At 48.5% G+C, this 15,486-nt stretch overlaps 1 protein-coding gene across 2 annotated transcripts in view; it reads left to right on the top strand.

The window, feature by feature from the left end:
- PLCD1 (phospholipase C delta 1) overlaps positions 1-15,421 on the top strand; it is a 49,519-nt gene extending 34,098 nt beyond the window's left edge. Inside the window, exons 7-15 of one of the 2 annotated variants that reach the window (XM_079300534.1) lie at positions 496-640; positions 1,640-1,789; positions 8,165-8,326; positions 9,612-9,768; positions 10,049-10,165; positions 11,471-11,649; positions 12,094-12,226; positions 13,820-13,969; positions 14,281-15,421. In XM_079300534.1, coding sequence (XP_079156660.1) covers positions 496-640; positions 1,640-1,789; positions 8,165-8,326; positions 9,612-9,768; positions 10,049-10,165; positions 11,471-11,649; positions 12,094-12,226; positions 13,820-13,969; positions 14,281-14,372 — 1,285 coding nt within the window. In that variant the 3' untranslated portion in view covers positions 14,373-15,421. The remainder of the gene's footprint in view (positions 1-495; positions 641-1,639; positions 1,790-8,164; positions 8,327-9,611; positions 9,769-10,048; positions 10,166-11,470; positions 11,650-12,093; positions 12,227-13,819; positions 13,970-14,280) is intronic. The other variant, XM_079300533.1, reaches the window with a different exon arrangement.
- Positions 15,422-15,486: the final 65 nt, after the last annotated feature.

Here is a 15,486-nt window from a genome sequence, read left to right as displayed (position 1 = left end):
GGAGTTCCAATGGCTCCCTCCTTCCCTCCCAGCTCTGAGGATTCATCCCTCATGTCATATCAGAGGTAGATGAAGAAATCACATCATCTAAACTTTGAGACCTGGCTTCTAAGGCTGACTGTCATTCTTCCACTGCAGCCACTCTTGATTTTATCTTCTCTTCACCATCTTTGGGAAAGACTGGGGGCACAGTTATCAGTATCCTTTCTCATCTGGCACTCTCTATGTCTTATTCTTTGGATAATTCTACCTTGGACTTCCACTGCCTTATTTCTCAGATCCTTCTGTGCTTTCCTTGCTCAACCTTGAAATCTCTTTGCTGAGTTCACCTGATCCCATCCTTTATCTGATTTCCTGTTTCTCCAAGCTCCTTTCTTCTCCCTTGCTCCCTGAACTTCCTTCAGTCTTCCCAGGCAGCACCTGTGCCTGTTGTACCCTCACTTGGAGATGGAGCAGAAGGTGCAGAAGCCAACAAGGTGCCTTCTTTGTTTCCAGAGCCCTGACCAAAGGCTGTCGCTGTGTGGAGCTGGATTGCTGGGATGGCCCCAACTCAGAGCCCGTCATTTATCACGGCTACACTCTCACCTCCAAGATCCTCTTCAGTGATGTCATTAAGGCCATCAAGAACTATGCATTCAAAGTAAGGATGAGGGACTTCTTCTCATGTTGCACAACCCAGGACTGATAGTAGAGCTCTTCCCTCCCAGCACAGAGCAAAAGCAATGAAAGCTTCACCTTAGCAAGGACAAGATGTGTCCTTCTGTCCAGGCACCTGTGCTGTGCTTCCTGCAGAGATCCATTCCTGGGGCTTGCTGCACAGGGAGAGCACCATCTGAGGATGGGTCTGAAGCTGTGCCAGCACAGCTGCATCCTGCACCCCACTGCAAGGACAGTGATGCCCAGAATCCTGAGCACACCTGGTGGCAAACACCAGCAAGCCCATGGTTCACGTGGCTTTGATGTTTCAGGGTCTGTTTCTTATTTAGAGGAAGCCATGTGCATGTTTTGGATGTGCTTTTGTTCTGCTTTAAAAGGGTTGAGCAGGGCTGGAGTCTTGTATGGCAGCAGGCCTCAGAAAACCTTAGGTCTGTCCAGACTCACTGGACTCTCTGCTGTTTTCATTCAGTGCACTTTGGATCTGGTGTCAGGTTTTGTTTGGGGCCATAAAGGAGTGACAATGACAGTAATGACAATGCCTTCAGCACACAGAATGGCCTGGGGGCACAGGGAACCAGATCAGGCCTCTGCAGGAATGGAGGAAGGATTGATATCACTTAAAGGTTTGAGCAAACCCTGTGATTTTACAGCCCCCTTCCCAGTCCTTGCTCTGAAGGTGGGCAGAAAGGTGCTCAGACCCACAGTGCAAGTGGAGAATGGAGGCACAGGGAGTGCTCAGAAAGTCTGTGGGAGGCAATCCTGACCCATCCTGCTGCTTCTCCATTGGATCATCATCTCTGCAAGGCATCAGCACAGATCTGAGTAACTACTGCCCAGTTAGATCTGTCCGTTTTTAACAAATCCTTGTTTTAGGAGACACACTCATTCCCAGAGAAAACAGCCCTGGGGCTCATCCCAATTGCTCCAGACTGGTGAAACTGCAGAGCTCACTGATGGTGTGTGTGTTGATGTCCTGTTCCAGACCTCACCTTACCCTGTCATCCTGTCCCTGGAGAACCACTGCAGCGTGGAGCAGCAGAAGGTCATGGCCCAGCACATGACCACCATCCTGCAGGACATGCTCTTGGTCGCCCCAGTGGATGGAAACAAATCCCAGTTCCCCTCCCCAGAGGTAAGCAAGGCCACTACAGCACATTCTGCCTTCTGAGGGTTGGACAAGAGGGAAGTTTTATTTCTTGTTAAGTGCAAAGTTCAAAACTCAAGGGGAAAACCACTGCAAGTAGCCTGAAGGTGTATTAGACACAAAATGTCCTGCCATTGAGTGTGTCCTGGGGCACTCACTGGAATGGCTGGGGCTGGTGGGGATGGAGATGTGCATGGAGGACAAAGGGAAGCAGGAGATTGCCTAGAAATGCCCCTTTGATTCCCAGGAATCAGGGCAGCTGTCAGGCTGGGAGCTGAGCCCTGGCCTTGCAGGAGGAAAGAGCTGCACAGCCCTCAGCAGTGGCCACCACTATAAAATCATTAACCAACAAAAAAAACTGGAAATGGAATCTTGATATGAAAAATATGTCTCCAAAACAGGAAACATTATTCTATTTCTACCCATGTGGTTTGTGCCTTCCTTCCTTCCTTCCTTCCTTCCTTCCTTCCTTCCTTCCTTCCTTCCTTCCTTCCTTCCTTCCTTCCTTCCTTCCTTCCTTCCCTTCCTTCCTTCCTTCCTTCCTTCCTTCCTTCTTCCTTCCTCCTTCCTTCCTTCCTTCCTTCCTTCCTTCCTTCCTTCCTTCCTTCCTTTCCTTCCTTCCTTCCTTCCTTCCTTCCTTCCTTCCTTCCTTCCTTCCTTCCTTCCTTCCGTCCTTCCTTCCTTCCTTCCTTCCTTCCTTCCTTCCTTCCTTCCTTCCTTCCTTCCTTCCTTCCTTCCTTCCTTCCTTCCTTCCTTCCTTCCTTCCTTCCTTCCTTCCTTCCTTCCTTCCGTCCTTCCTTCCTTCCTTCCTATCCTTCCTTCCTTCCTTCCTTCCTCTTCCTTCCTTCCTTCCTTCCTTCCTTCCTTCCTTCCTTCCTTCCTTCCTTCCTTCCTTCCTTCCTTCCTTCCTTCCTTCCTTCCTTCCTTCCTTCCTTCCTTCCTTCCTCTTCCTTCCTTCCTTCCTTCCTTCCTTCCTTCCTTCCTCCTTCCTTCCTTCCCTTCCTTCCTTCCTTCCTTCCTTCCTTCCTTCCTTCCTTCCTTCCTTCCTTCCTTCCTTCCTTCCTTCCTTCCTTCCTTCCTTCCTTCCTTCCTTCCTTCCTTCCTTCCTTCCTTCCTTCCTTCCTTCCCCCCTTCCCTCCTTCCCTCCTTCCCTCCTTCCCTCCTTCCCTCCTTCCCTCCTTCCCTCCTTCCCTCCTTCCCTCCTTCCCTCCTTCCCTCCTTCCCTCCTTCCCTCCCTCCCTCCTTCCTTCCCTCCTTCCTTCCCTCCTCCCTCCCTTCCCTCCCTTTCTTCCTTCCTTCCCTCCCTTTCTTTCCCCTTGGCAGAAGCAGACTCCTGTACAGTTAGCTGCAGTTCCCTTTAAATTGCATTTCTTTGCTCATTTGCCAAAAATTGGCTGAACATGCCTATCAGAGCTGGAAGGAGTTTGTGGGTGAGATAAAGCTGGCAGTCAGCAGGGGAGAAAGGGGAGGAAAACAATCCACCCAGAATATCTTCTGTATTTGTTCTCCCTCTTCCTTTATCTCCTTTTCCTTTCTGATTTTCCCCTTTTGTTTGGGAGTGTCATGCCTCGTTTGATACAAAGCCTGGCACAGAGGGAAGCTGCTCTGGGCTGGTCCCTAAGCACCAGGGCAATAAATTAGGATGAATTGTAATTTTTACTGCTGCTGCTTCAGCAGGCTCTTGTCTCTGGCACAGACAAGGTGCCTCCAGTGGGAGAAGTGACTCTCCCAGGATGAGGACACTCCCAGCACAGAGATCAGTCTTTGCAGGCTCTTACTGAGCTGGAAAAATGTGTCTTCAGTGTCCCCTCCTGACTTGCTATTTATCCTGGTGCAGGATCAGGAAAACTGCTGATGGCTTTTCAGCTGATGGCAATGATGTGATGAAAGAAAGGAGAAACGCCAAGCAAAGCAATGTGTGATTTATGAGTGTAAGGGGATGACCCCAGCTTCCCCAAGATGTTTTTTCCATGCCTGTGCTCATCAAACCTTATTTTGATTGCCCAAACAGACACAGGGCCCCACTGAACACAATGCCCAGATCTACCCTAGGGAATGGATTTGGGCTGATCTGCTCCACTGCAGGGATTGATCCTTTAGTTTAAACAGAGAAAAACTGCCAGTTTTGCAACACCTGTCCTTTTCCTTCTGGTACTTTTCATCTGCCTTCTTGTTGTGTGAAGTAGGACAGTGCAAAGGGCTGAAATGCTGAATTTTTTTCGGGTGTAAAACCCATTGAAGCTGAAACACGAGGGAAAAACAAACAAACAAAGCAGGAATCTCTTGGCTTTTCCACTCCCTTGTGGTGTTTACATGAGGAAAGCCGGGACAACAAGGTATTTTTTATATCAGGAAAAGGGTGGGATCTACCACTGGGCAAAGGGCTGGAGGCTGTAAACACAAACAGTCGAAGGATTGCTGCCGATTGTGTCAGCAGGGAAAAAAAGGCAGTAATTAAAGGAAGATTGACACGGTTTGGATTTGTGGTAACGATTCACAGCACAGCCTGGGGCGGGACTCTGATTTATTAGGTCCCATTCAGGAACAGTGTTGGGCTTCCCTAAATATCTCCCCCAAGCTGCTATCTTTAGTTTAGCAGTAAATTAAAGGCTGTTGGATGAAAGGCCAAAAGCCACATAAAAGCTCCAGGCTGCACCAGGATCACAGGGGGGAGCTGATCCAGTCCCTGCTGCTGGTGGGTTTTGTCCCATCTCTGATCTGCAGAGCCCCTTGCCTCTGTCCCTAAATCCCAGCTAGAGATGCTGCAAAGCCACAGTCCTAGAATGAGACTAGAACTGCTGCCAGTGTTGGAACTATTCAGAGTATTGAGTGTGTCTGAAATCCCTACAGTTCTTTGTTCCTGGCATTCCTTGTTTATGGGGACACTGTCTTTGGGCATCACCCACACATTTCGTGTCAATGTGGCTTCAGGTCCACCTGCACATCTCTGTTCCTCCAGCCTTAGCCCAGCTTGTCTGCAGTGCATCTTGTTGCCTGAAGTTCTTGAGCTGAGTTTCCTTCAATCCTCCAAAACCTCCTTCAGTAATGTTTCTTCCCCTTTCCTGGAGACTGTCCCCATCCTCTGGTGCAACACTTGAGTTTGTAGCTGAAGGATGTGCACAGATGGAGATGTGGTATCAATCTGCACATCTCCTCATGAATGTGAATATGTTATTCCTCACCTCTTCTCAGAAGTCTGGAGAGGTGGATATCCCCATCCTGAGGGTGGGATGTTGGGTGGTGGGGCTGTGTATCCTGAGCACTTCACTCAGGGCTCCTCTGGGGAAACAGAGGAGTTGGAGGTGTTGTCCACCTTCTCCTCAGTGTTTGTCCAAACAGAGGAGGAATCACACCCTGGGAGTGTTTGGTTTCCTCTGTTGACTCTAAAGGAGGTGCTGAAGCCACAGAAAGATTGTTGAGGTGGATCACTTTAGAAATCTTCCATTCCCACAGAGATGAAAACTGGAATTCAGACCTTGCTGTGGCTCTCAAGTTGCTCTTAGGGGTAGGAAGCTTTCAGGTGGGATAAACCTGTGTATGCAGATCTTTTAAAACCCTCTGCTCATTACAGCTCTGCTGCTCCTGATAAAATCAGTGCTTTCCTTTAAGATGGTTTCCATATCCCAGTGTTGTCAGAACCATTTCACCTGCAGGGCTGAGCTTGTTGAGTGTGCAGTGGGAAAGGTGGGAAAGCAGATGAGCTGCACTTCAGAGGGACTAGGGAATGCCATTTACAGGGCATGTGAAGAAGGGCTGGAGTTCCAGCAGCCACTCCACTGTGTTCTCAGTGGAGCCCAGTGTCCTTGTAGCCTTTCCTGGGGTTGTACTCCACCTTGGGCTTCCCACAGACAGCTGGGATGGCTTTATGGTCTACTTGGAGAACATTTATTGAGTATTTCAGCTATTGCTTCCTCCTAAGACAAGGGATCTGCTCAGCAGAGCTGAACTGATGAGCTGAGTGTCTTTTGCCTCAGGCTAGAAATACTTAATATCACATGAAGGGGAACTAAGAGAGAAGGATCAAGGGCATGTGTGTGTTTGTGACTGTCTGTATCAGCTTATTTAAAACCTTGATAAATAAGATGAACTCTCGGATTTAGGACTTTGCTTCCTCTGCAAGGGGTATTCACTGCAGTGCTGCTACAGGATAGCACCTTTTGCAGAAAATGGGGATGAAAATGCCTCTCTTTGGGGTGAGTCTCACCCCTTCTTGTGGACAGATAAGCCAATGGATCTCCTCTGAGTTAAGTGGCACATGGGCTGCTCTCCCTTGTAGGCACAGTAGCAGTGTCCTGTGCCCATGGGGAGCATCTGCACCATATCCAAGGTTTTCCAGAGGAACCACAGGCTAGACAGGATAACAGCATTACTGAGGAGCTGCTGCTGGCAGCCCTGGATGGGCTGTGTGAGGAGACACAGTGGAGGCTGTGCTGCTGTGCCTTCCCTCGTGGTGTTCTGCAGCCATGCAGTGCCAGGAACTGCACCTCCCACTTGCTGTGCAGGCTGAATGGGAGAAGCTTAAATAGCTTAATTATCTGCTGGTAATTAAGAATCAAGCAGGCTGCCCCACATACCTTATCCTTAGTTCACCACTGCTGAGCTGTGAGGGGAAGGCAGTAACATTTCTTGTGGGCCATTAGAAAGCAGAGGCAGATAATATATTAAATACCAGGGTGGTACCTGCAGGGGACAGGAGGGGCTAAAAGCTCACACAGAACTGGATTTTGTGGTGGAAGAGCAGTGTAGAGTTGGGTGTTGAGGCAGGAGGGTGGGAAGGGATATGAGAGCAGCAGGATGAAGTCAGGATCTGAAGATGAGCTGACTCATGTCCCAGCCCTGGATGTGAGGAATCAGAGCACAGCTCAGGATGGGAGGATGGTCTGGGGATGGGGAGGAGGATGAGGATGTTGCTGTGCTCTGACTGCTCCTTTGAGTGACAGGGAAAGTTCCCCAGTGAAAACTGGTTGTGGTAGCTGAATAAAAATGCTCTTGGCTGCTGCCTCAGGTGATTTTTCTCAAACTCAGCTTTATCCACAGCTTTGTCAGGTGAAGAGGAGTGGGGCTGGTTTCTGGAAAGGTGTTCTGCAATTTGCTTGAACCCACAAAGGGTGCAAAGGGGGAATGGGGTCCTTTGAAAATGCCTGGGTTGTTTTATAAAAGATTCTTAGTTTTTCTGATTCCTGTCATTTGAATGTAGTGGGATTTTGTTGCTTTTACTGTTGCAGAAAAGGTAAATATAGGGTGTTGCTGAGGAAGGGGGAGCATGCTACACAGCCAGAGGGGTTGTAATTCCAAGATGGCACTTTTCTGGAATAACTCACACCCTCCAAAGCTAGGAGTACCAAACACACCCAGGTGGCAGCAAACCTCCTGTTCCTGACAGCTGCCAGGTCTAATGGTGCTCTTGATTTTAAGGCATAACCCAAACCATTCACCTTTCTCTGTGCTTCTCCCCATCCCAATCCTTGCTGCTGCCTTGTTTGGGCTCTAAATCATCCATTTCCAGGCTCCAGCCTTCCTCTCACAGCCAGGGCTTGCACTAAGGACACATCAGTGGTGAGGGTTCACATGTAAGAGGCTGGAGAGAATTGATTCATCCCAGGAAGGTGCTCCCAGGACTCCTCTGCACCAGCTGTGATGCACTGGTGCATGCTGCTGGCTGAGCTCAGGGTTGCACCATCCCAGCAGTGCCAGCAGAAGCTGTTCCCTGAAGAGGATTTAGCATTGGAAAGGGTCTGGAACTCCTCCTGAGGCTCTTAGCACCCAAAGGTGTCACCTGCAAAATGCCAAATGTATAAAAATTCCATGTCTGCTGTGCATGAGGCACCTGTGCAGAATTTATTGGACCTCTCTCCCCATTAAAATGTGTGTGGAGCAGAGGCTGCACTGCCTCAGCCCCTGCTTGGATCTCAGTTTCCAGAGTTGTGCACAGGTTTGTAACCACATATTGCAGAGCAAGGAGTGGATTAAATAACAGGCCAGACAGAGGGGCAAACATGGTACCACAGATTTCCTCCAGCAGTCCAGACCTCCAGGCTCTGCCTTGTTTGCTGAGCAACATTTCAGTCCTGAAAAAAACAAACAAAAAGAAGTATATTTTAATTAGCTTGAACAGCACAACTGTTTCAGTTGTCTGGTTGAGGGGATGGTCAGCTCTACAGCAGAGGGGAATCACTCAGGGCTCTCTGGGGTTTTCAGACTCATGGCCTGTGGTCTCAGTGTAAAAAAAGAGTTATTTTTACCTGTGTCTCTGGGTAATAACCACTCAGCTGTAAAAGCACAGGTTACAGCTGAGGAGCTTCTTCAGGGTGGGTCAGAACCTTCTTTAACCACCAGGTGTTTTGTCCACTTTTCCTTGTGCAGCAATTGAAAGGGAAGATCCTGGTGAAAGGCAAGAAACTGAGCAGGCAGGAGGACCCCATCAATGGCAACAACAACCTGGAGGCTGAGGATGTCTCTGATGAAGATGAAGCAGCTGAAATTGAAGATGAATCTGTGAAGACCAAGGTAGAGCAGAAGGGGAAGGTAAGTGAAAGAGGAAATCACTGGGAAGTCATTTTTAGGTGGGTTTTATACCATGCCCAAAGAAATAAAGAAAAGCAGTTAAAATACAATTTCTCGTGTGTTCCCAGCCAAGACAGGTCTCAGTGTGGTTTCAACTACTTATTTGGGGATATGTAAGGGTGAATTGTTGAAATTGCTGGGGCTGAGGATCCTGGTGCTTGCCCAGCTTAATGACCTCTGTCCCAAGCACAGAGATCTTGCAGAACCAAGTAAAAAGTGTTGGCTTCTTTCTCTAAGATGAGGCTGCAGTAGGACAGAACATGCAGCAAGCAGAGGAAGGGCAGACATGCAATCTGCCTGTTGTATTTCCAGAAATCTGTTTGTCATGGGACAGCCATGACTTTAGCTTTTCCAGTCACATTTTGGGATATGCCTGCACCCTCACTGGCTGCTTGTTCCTCACCTGGAGGAGGGGAAGAGGGGAAGATATGTGGGAAGGGGTGGCCAGTTACTAAAGCAATTTGTATGATGATTTCTGGAAGGAAAAGGCTGACCTTTACACAAGTGTTCTGCCCCATCCTGTGAGGAAATGGATTTTTTCAGTGTGCAGGTCCTTGTGCAGCCCATGTCCCTCACAGGGTGGCTTCACAGGTGACACAGACACATTCAGCCCCACTGATGGCAAAGCTGACTGGTGTTACCTCTGCACCTGCTCTGATTTATGTTTCCCTTTGATGGGTTGCTCACTCTTTGTGTGTCTTATTTATTTCTCTGCTCTCTAGTCAATGACATGTACATTATTTTGACATCTGTCACTTTCTTTTCTTGCCCTTAATGGGGGCTGGGGACTCTCACTTGCACCAGTGAATGTGGCTGTGGTGTTGGAATCTTCAAAGCATTGTGACAACTCTTAATTCAAGGGGGGAAAAGCCCAAGCTCTATGAAGGCCAAAACACCTTTCTCTTCCCTTTATTTCCAGGTTTGCATGCCTGGGATCAGAACAATATGGAAGAGTCATTGCTAAGGCTCTGCTGTAAGGTTTAGCACCTGCAGACAGATGTGAGTGCAGAAATACAAATAATCCTGCAGAGAACAGCAAGGAAGGGCACCCCACCAACAAAGGGGGAATCCTTTCCCAACCTTTCCTGCACAGAGGGCATATCACCAGAATGTTGAGAGTGTGCATCATTTTTTGTGGAACTGGTGGAGAAGAGAAGCCCCAGGGGTCCTATAGGGAAAACACAGCTTGCACTTCTGAGCACAACAGCAAAAAACTCCCCACAAACTTCTCACTCTCTCTTTTTAGAGTGACACCTTGAAGCTGGCCAAGGAACTGTCAGACATAGTTGTTTACTGCAAGAGTGTCCACTTTGAAGGCTTTGATGACCCCAACCATCCTCGGGCTTTCTATGAGATGTCATCATTCTCAGAGAGCAAAGCTCTGAAACTGGCCCAGGAGTCTGGTATGTGTGTTCTTCCCTCCTCTGTCCATGCTCCTCAAAAAGGGACAGCTGCTGGTGGAAAAGGCATCCTCAAGACATGGGCTGTATCTCTGCTCAAGCATGTCACTGAGAAAAGTGGGAAGAACTTAATAATCCTTAAAGCTGTTACCAAGAAGGGCATTTTTGGAGGTGGTTCCATTCAGCCAGCCTTGCCAGGCAGAGGGGAACACACAGCAGCAAGAAGAGGTAAAAGTAACCTCACCACTGAAAAGGCCATTTTCTTCTGTTTTTTCTCCTGTAGGAACCAGTTTTATCCATCACAACACCAGGCACCTGAGCCGGATCTACCCTGCAGGCTGGAGGACAGATTCCTCCAACTACAGCCCCGTGGACTTGTGGAATGTTGGCTGCCAGATTGGTGGGTGTCCCTGGGAGCCTGGAGGGGTCCCTGTGTGGTCACCCATGCCAGGGCTGTGGAGGGCTTCAGCTGAGGCAGAATCTCCAGCCTTTGGCAGACAAAGGCACAGCAGCCACTGGGAGAAACCAGTTTCCAAACAATGCCCAGTGACTTTCCCTAGACCATTTTCTGTCTCAAATCCATTAGGAGAGGCTTTTCTGCACATGAATGTGCAAATCTCTGCAGTTTCACTGTCAGCAGAGTTATTGCCAATTAACAAAGGAGGAGAGAGCATGAGCTCTGTGGATAGCACCCCTTGGTTTGGCCTCAGGACAGTACTTGGGGGACACCACCAGTTCCCTTGGGGAGGGCCAGACCTGAATTCAGTATTTGGGCACCTAAAATAAGATTTTTCAGAAGCCCTGAGTACTTTCAGCTCCCAGGAAAACCAGTGTACTGCAGTTATCAAAGTCCTGCTGCAGGTGGAAAAGTTGGGGAGTGCCTAAAATGCTCTCAGCCTTCAAGTATGACCAGGTGTGAAGGACTTGTGACCAGGACACATTTCTGTGTCTTAGATGTTGCTAAAGGGTTTAAAATCATCCTTGAGGAAGTGAGGGGAGCCCTGAGGAGCTGCTGGGGTCCATGTGCATTCCCTGTGTGATTATCAGTGGCTGTTCACAGAGACTGCTCCAGGTTTTACATCAATGCCTTTAAAAAAGGTATTGACAAATTGGGAAGAAAAGGAATGTTCCTGGTGTTAGGACACCAGTGAGGCTTGATCTATTTTGGGCAGCAGACAATAAAGAGGTCACAGCTTGATCATAGCTCTGTGCTGCCACCTGAGGAGTTCAGACAATGAGGAGCTCTCTGGTCCAAACAACAGAGGCATCAATGCCCCTCGGGGTGGCAAGTGGAAACAGGCAGATCTGGGCTGGAAAGGAGGTTTTATAATGAGGCTAAGTAGCCAGAGAAATTATCTGAGAGAGATTTGCTGGCTTCACTACAGGAGAGAGCTCCTTCAGCATAGAAATGAAGAGGTTTATCTAAGAGAGACAGTTCTCTAGGTAGCATAAATTCCTTGCAGGACAATTTTTGATCCTGGGGAAGGCAGGATGGCTGTAATGGTTCTTCCTGTCTCTGTCACCTCTGAATACAAGAAATCCTCAGGGCTAGCAGGCTGTGAGGGTCAGAGTTTACCACTGCTCTTTGAAGCGTGGAAAAGCCAATGTTTATGTCCATGAAGTGCAGTTTCATGTGAACAGAATTAGCATGAAAAGATTCCTATTGATTTATCTGAGTGACTGAAGTGATTTATTTATGTTGCAGTTGCCCTAAATTTCCAGACAGCAGGCACAGAAATGGATGTGTACCAGGGGCGGTTCCAGGACAATGGATTTTCTGGGTATGTCTTAAAGCCAGAATTCCTCCGGGATGAACAAACCAAATTCAACCCAAAATCCATCACAGAAGGAACGTGGGGGACAAAGAAGAAGCTCCTGCTTAAAGTAAGAATAGAAGTTGGGAAACATCTCAGTAACATCCATTTATGGGGGGGTGTGTAGGTTGTACCTTCTTCTCCTGGTCCTGCCTTCAATGTTGTCCTAACCCTGCTGATTTCCCACATTTGGGGGCTCTCATGGGTTGGCAACACTCACTGTCACTCAGAATCCTGCAGACAGACATGCAAGTCACCTCTGGTGTTCCCAATGCCAGCTGAGCACTGTGGGGACAGGCAGAAAGGTTGTCCCAAAGCTGGCTGGGCTGGAGCAAAGTTCTTCAGGTGCTTTAGCTCATGACAGCTCCCTCTGAAGAATGTCACAGCAGCAGCTCTGAAAGGGCAGCAGCAGCCTCTCCCAGCAGATCCTGCACTCCTGGGGAAGCAGAGAGACTCTTCCAGGGAGCCCTTTCTCCTAGTGATGAACTGACCTCTTCCCCTGCTTCCTCCACAGATAATCTCTGGTCAGCAGCTGCCAAAGGTGAACAAAAGCAAGAACTCCATTGTGGATCCCAAGGTGACAATAGAGATCCATGGTGTCCAGCAGGACAGCAACAAGAAGCAGACCAAAGTCATTGAGAACAATGGTGAGGGGGGTCCCTCCAAGCCCTGCTCCCATGGGCAGGCACCTCTCTGCTCCTTGGGCACACCAGTCCTGCCCACACTAGGCAGATACATGGGGTGTTGTTCTTCTGGTGTTTGGAGACAGAAATTCCCTGTAAAACACCATCAGCCATGTGAGTTGTTTGGGGCTGGCTGCCAGATTTGCAGAGCTAGGGCTTTGGAAATGCTCTTTACCTCCATGTAGTTGGATTTGACCTCATTGTACCCCAAAACTGACACAAACTCAAGATTGATGTTGCAAGGAACTTCAGAGGTGTCTGTCCTAGCCTCTGCCTGAAGCAGGGCCTTACAGAATTTACTCAAGCTGCTCAAGGTATTGCCCAGATGAATTTTGGATATCTCAGAAGCTGGAGGACCCTTTCTTGCCAGTCAGACATGGCTGTGGCTCCTCTCTGTGCACTGAGGGTTTGAATATTATTGCCTTCTGCACCAACACACACACACTGCTTTTCTGTGTGGAGTAAGAGCCAAGCACTGGAAAGCTGGTGCATATTTTCCTGCCTGCTAACAATGTTTCCCTTTTCCTCTTTCCTGTTTGAGTAAATCTGGCCCTGCTCCTAAAGCTCGTGGCCATTTCCCTCCCCTACAATAATTTTTACAGCCTGTCAAGTGAAAGTTGTGTAGGGAACATTTCAGACCTGCCAGGTCTGTTCCTCAGGGCTGCTGAGCACTCCCAGCCCTTCTCCAGCTGGAACAGTGCTGGAATGGTGCTGGAATGATAAGTGCTGCCTTGTGGAAAGCAAATCAAACAATAAACACACCATAGAACCATCTCAGCACCTTCAGGGCCAGGTGAAAGATCCCTGTCTCCTGCTGAATCACTCAGAAACTCAGCATGACCAGCAGGCTCCAGGTGACATTTTGCTGTCCTTGGTCTCTGCTGTGCACAGGCAGAAGGGTTTCCAACAGGATCTCTCCTGTTTGCTTCTGGGGAGTGGTTTATTGACACTGCACCTGCCATGGCCTGGAGAGAGGGCACTGAGCTTGCTCTGCATTTCCTGTGTGTCACTCTCAGTTTTGTTTGTTTTGTGACTCTGGACTACATGACCCTTATCCTGACCTGGTGATGCTTTTTCTCATCAGACACTCCTCATTAACTTTCCTTGCAGACAGGTGAATTTGGCACATAGTGGTGCTTAGATGGATGTATCTCAAGCAGTTGGAGAGGCTTAAGGCCCCAGAAAGCTGTCTCAACACAAAAGCACAGCTTTCTTCTCTTCCCTCCCCTGATTTAGGGCTATAAAAGTTTCCATCTGTCCAATGGCAACCAAAGACAGCCATGAGCCCTCCAGCAAGAGCCTGTGGAGCTGAGCTCAGTTCCTCCCCTCTCCTGCACCTCACTCTTTTCTAGGATCAAGGTCTGCAGTGAACAGCCCAAGCTGAAGGGTTTATTAATTCCAGGTAGCAAATCACAGTATTAAAGCTGGGAAGAAGGCTCTTGGTCTAGGTCAGATCAGGTTGACAGTCAGGAAGGGTCCCCATCCATTTGCAAACACATCAGACCACCATTCTTACTGCCAGCATCTCTGACCTCCATCCTTGTCTGTGTTGCCCAGGCTTCAACCCAAACTGGAATGAAGAGTTTACATTTGACATAGAGGTCCCTGCACTTGCCCTGGTCAGGTTTGTGGTGGAAGATTTTGACATGTCGACCAAGAATGACTTCATTGGGCAGTACACCCTTCCCTTCACGAGTCTGAAGCAAGGTAAGGCCCTGCTGCCTGCTCCTCACAGCCACTGAGCCCTTTGGGAAGCTTCAGTGTCCTGGCTGAGTGCCCCAGATCCATCACAGCTGGGGTCAGGGTGGATTTTTGTCTCTAGGGGAGGGTCCCCTTGTCACCAGAGACCTTGGGCACATTGTGTTACCCACACTCAGAGCTGTGCCTCTGGGACCTGCCTGCTCAGGATCCTGTGGGAAACTGGGACAGGGAGATGTTTGTGCAGGGTCTTGGCAAACATCAGCAAATCCTTTCCCAACTGGACTAAAGGCCATTTCCCATCTGTGTCTCTCTCCCAGGTTATCGCCACATCCATCTCCTGACCAAGAATGGAGACCCCTACTCCTCCTCCACCCTCTTTGTCTACATCAGTATCCAGGACAGTGATTAGCAGCTGCTCCTCCAGGCCACAGTGAGCCTCCTTACAGAGCTGCAAGGAATTCAGAGTGTGACCAGTGCCAGGATCAGTCCCCAGCACCTTCCCTGGAGCAGCACCCCGATGTGAGACAGCCATCCACCTTCTCCTGCTGGAACCATCCTAATGCTGCTCTTGAGATTTTGTACCTGTTCCATCAATCCAGCTGTGGTTTTAGTTCACTTTATTTTGATTTTTTATTATTAATGTTGCTTTAGGGAGAGAATAGGGACTCCTGTTTTAGTGAAGCACAGCTCTTGGGTTGGGCTTGGTCAGGCATCTGGGCAAAGCACCCAACATCTGTTGGTGAAAAAAGGAAAAGTCTCCCTCAGCACTGCAATCAGTGGCCAGGTGCCAGGTGACTCCTTGCAGCTGCAGGTGTCAGCCATCCTTCACCATGTGGAGTCCAGAATGGGGCCACCATTCCCCTCCTTTCTGTTACAGATTAAAGAAGAAAGCTGCACTACAAAGCCCCATCTTATGTAACCCGAGTTTCCTTTTGTGTTGTAATAAAAAATACATGAGCACTACTCTGCCTGTGTGCCTGGCTCTCAGCCAGCCCACTTTGCATTCAAAGCCAGGCTCTCATCCTGTGAAGGAGAAAGAAGCTGCCGAGCAGCAGATTTCCCTCTGACCCAAAGTGAAACCCACTCAAAGGGACCTCAGAGAAGGTCTTTTGCCAAAGACAGTGAAAACATGCTCAACAACTGCCAGCAGGGCTTTTTTTTTTTTTTTTTTTTAATACAGTAAAACTTTGTGTTTTTACAGAAAAATGTCATTTTTTTAACAGAGAGGGAGTAAATGTAAGTCCTAGCAGGTCCCAGTTGCACTGTAGAGGTGACCCAGCACGAGAGTGTTTTGAAAACAGCACAGTATTTATGGCAACGAGTGATTTGTCTTCAAGTAGAACTACAGAGTTAAGGGAATATTGTTGAGATAAAATAATATATATTTTGAAGTGCCAACTCTGTTACTAACAGTATGTTAGACAATTAAAAGTTTTAAAAAAAAATCTGGAAGCGTTCAATTACTTGCACTATTTGCCTCTTTGTCCTACTTGAATGCAACATGCATGAATTTGGAAGTAAAC

The sequence above is a fragment of the Erithacus rubecula genome (genome assembly GCF_903797595.1).
Source record: "Erithacus rubecula genome assembly, chromosome: 3".
NCBI lineage: Eukaryota > Metazoa > Chordata > Aves > Passeriformes > Muscicapidae > Erithacus > Erithacus rubecula.
Note: the sequence above shows the minus strand (reverse complement) of the source record. Positions and strands in the feature narration are given on the sequence as shown.